A 3,142-nucleotide genomic window follows, 5' to 3' on the forward strand; every position below is an offset into this window, starting at 1 on the left:
CCAGGGAGAAGGTGGTGGTGGTGTGGATCAATAGTGTTGTCACTTCCCAATGTGAAAGTCGATGCAGCAATGCTCCTCACCTGTAAAATGAAATAATCGAAGGGAAAATGGGTGGATTGCAGTTAAAGCTTCATAAAAACCTGCTGTCAGTCAAATGAGATAAGGGGTTCAGCTTCTGAACCAAACTAATCCCTGGAGCTGGTTGTTGAGGCAGGTCAGTGGGGGCTTCTCAGTGTCACACCGTGCAGGGTTATAAACTCCTGCCAGCACCTCCCTGCAAAGGTGAAAACTGCAGTGCAAATTCAAAGACAGGAGGAGCCTTGGTAATGTTTCTTCCTCAGTAATTCCTGCTCTTTCTGGAACGGTGTATTTGAATACAATGCTGCACAGAATATTTAATACTCTCTGTAATTACAAATGGCTTTTAACAGTATGAGCCAAAACATTAGAGCTTAAATGTTCTTTTAGAAGTCGTAAGCAGCAACAGTATCATTAAACTAAAATCCATAATCTCTGATTTATGTGGATGTGGAAAGTCTGATGGGGCTCAGTCTTGGCTCTGGCGTTGAGCAGTGTGTGTTCAGCCATTCCTGCTTTGTTACTCACTTTGTTTATCATCCCTCTCCCCCCTTCAAGCCACTCTGACAAGTTACTCCGAAAATGTGGAACGCACTAAATATGGAGGGGAAAGCAGTAAAGAGCTTGGGTCTGGAGGAAACCTGAAACCTTGGCAGTCCCAGAAATCCAGCATGGACTCCTGCCTGTACCGTGTGGACGAGAACATGACGGCCTCCACCTACAGCCTCAACAAAATCCCCGAGAGGAACCTGGAGACCGTCCTGTCCCAGTCGGTGCAGTCCATCCCTCTTTACCTTATGCCACGGCCAAACTCAGTAGCAGGTAAGAAATCCACCTTTGTGCCTTTTTTTAGGTCAGGGCCAGACCCAGCACGTGGCACAAGCCCTTCTTGTGTCCTCCTTGTCCGAGGAGAAATCTCCTTTCTGGAGTCGTCGTCGTCGTTAAGAGTGACAAAAATTGTCTGTTCGTTTGACTTATTGCTTCCAAATGGAAAATTCCTGTGGGGAAAAGTGGTTCTGATGATGCTTAATGGTTATTTCAGCGGTTTGTGGTCCCTCTTCAGCAGTTTGTGGTCCCTCTCTTACAAAATTGTACAACTGAAAGATTATTGGAGAATATGTTTAAAAAGAAAAGATTCTTTGCTGCCATTCCAATGCAGATATCTCAGGTTTGAAGTGCCAAGGCATCACAGCCATTTCTACTATTTCAAAGGGTTCCTTGTGAGTAAAATCAAGTGTCTGATCTTCTCTGAAGATCCTAAGAGCTCTGGAGTTAAGAGAATGGTGGGACTTTCTGTCTACACAGGGTTGGCTCTGGGTCCCATCTCTCGTGGTGGCCTTTGCCCCAAACATCTCAGCACAGGGGTGTCCTCACACCTCACAGCACCTGGGACTTACTGATGAAGAAAACCTTTTGTCTTGGCATCAAATCAACATTATTTTAGTTTAAATTCGTGTCTGCTGTTTAAAACATTCCAAAATGATGCTGTGCCCTCCCTTATTGATGTCTTTTCCCAGCCTGCCCAGTGTCCCCCTGAAGCTGGTGACAGCAGGGCAGAAACAAGAGATGGGATTAAAAATATTAAAGCTGCTTGCCTGGAATTATTCCCCTTTCCTTTATTGCCCCATATTTTTTTTTTCTTGCTGTGTGACTCCTCTGGGATAAAACATTCTGGAATGTGTGTGTCTGTATAAACATGGGGAGAAATCCAGGCTTTGAATTCCGAGTCCCTGTGGATTCTCCCACTGCCTGGCAGCAGGGATGCTGCTCCAGAAAGTCCAGAGATGGTACTGAGAGATATCCCAGGATACTGCCTGTTAAATCAGCATCCCTTGGTGAACCAGGCTGTGTTGCATAACTGGATTAGGTTCCCTTTTTAATCCCACTTTGGCCAGTCACAGACCTGAAAGCGATGGAGAAATGAGATTTTAGAGATGCTGAAGTACAAACAGCCCGAGCATGGGGGTGCAGCACAGGCTGAAAACCTGCATTTCAGGCTGAAAACTTGCATTTCAGGCTGAAAACCTACATTTCAGAGTGGAAAGAGGGGATGGGAAAAACCTGGAAAGCTCTGCTTGCACAGAGCTGGTTACTTTAAAATAATTTCTCCTAAATAACGTGGTGCAAACACCTTCCAAAGCAAACAGAGTGGGTTGGGCACTGTGAATTTAAATACATGTGTGTTGGTTTAATTGACTTTCAGAGTTGTTGTCTTGCTTGGTGTGTTTGGAGGCAAATACTATTTGAAGAGAAAACTACCCAGCAAAGCTCAGGAACACCTTTTCCTTCTGGATTTTTTGTTTTTGGTGGAGTTTTTGCTGCTTTCTGTGTCAGCTTACACAATTCACATCCCACGATAAATCGTGGTAGTGTTCAAGTAGAATTCAAGATTTGCCTTAACCTTTTATCATCCAGTCCTCACATGTTGGCTCCTATAAGCTTGTGGCACCAGAAAATTATGGATTTAGGTAATGGATTCATATGGATGTTTCTCCCCAGGCCATTTAACCTCGTTATCTTTGTGCTTGAATGATGGGAAAGGGAAACCAGGTGTAGCTTCAGGGTTGATTTAAGCCCATGTGCAAATGTGCCATTGCCCAAAGAGTTAATCCTGAGCTGCCAATTCCATGTCCTTGCTCCAGCTCCACACATGGGATAACCACTTGATAAACCAGATCAGCTGACTAATCCAACTGAAAATGAACCCTCCAGAAAATTGGTATATTCGTTTATAACCTCAGGGTCATCAGCGTGGAGGCAAAGTGTGGCTGGGCAGAAAGCTGCCTTTCTTTTAGTGGCATTCCATGGTATTCCACATTTTAAGGTAATCACGAAATCACAGCTTTGCTAAAACAGGCTCTTCTTGTCTTATTTTTCTTGCCTCGTTTTTTTTTCAAATGCGGTTGAATTTGTGTACAAACAGTCTGTTCTTGGGAACCAAAGTGTGGCAGCTTTTTTCTCTTTTATTCTGTTTTTTTTTCTCTTTAAGATTCTCCCAGAATATCTTCCAAAACAGCACAAAAATGTTCTTTTTCACAGCAGCTCACAAAGAGCAGTCACTGAA

At 43.9% G+C, this 3,142-nt stretch overlaps 1 protein-coding gene across 1 annotated transcript in view; it reads left to right on the forward strand.

Moving 5' to 3' along the window:
- The window catches only part of TANC2 (tetratricopeptide repeat, ankyrin repeat and coiled-coil containing 2), a 201,528-nt gene that overhangs the window by 122,254 nt on the left and 76,132 nt on the right, over positions 1–3,142 (forward strand). The window contains 1 exon segment of the mRNA XM_029964467.1: positions 637–900. Within this exon segment, the coding sequence (XP_029820327.1) occupies positions 637–900 (264 nt within the window).

The sequence above is a fragment of the Manacus vitellinus genome, unplaced genomic scaffold, assembly GCF_001715985.3.
Source record: "Manacus vitellinus isolate BGI_N305 unplaced genomic scaffold, ASM171598v3 scaffold_72_pilon, whole genome shotgun sequence".
In the NCBI taxonomy this organism is placed as follows: domain Eukaryota; kingdom Metazoa; phylum Chordata; class Aves; order Passeriformes; family Pipridae; genus Manacus; species Manacus vitellinus.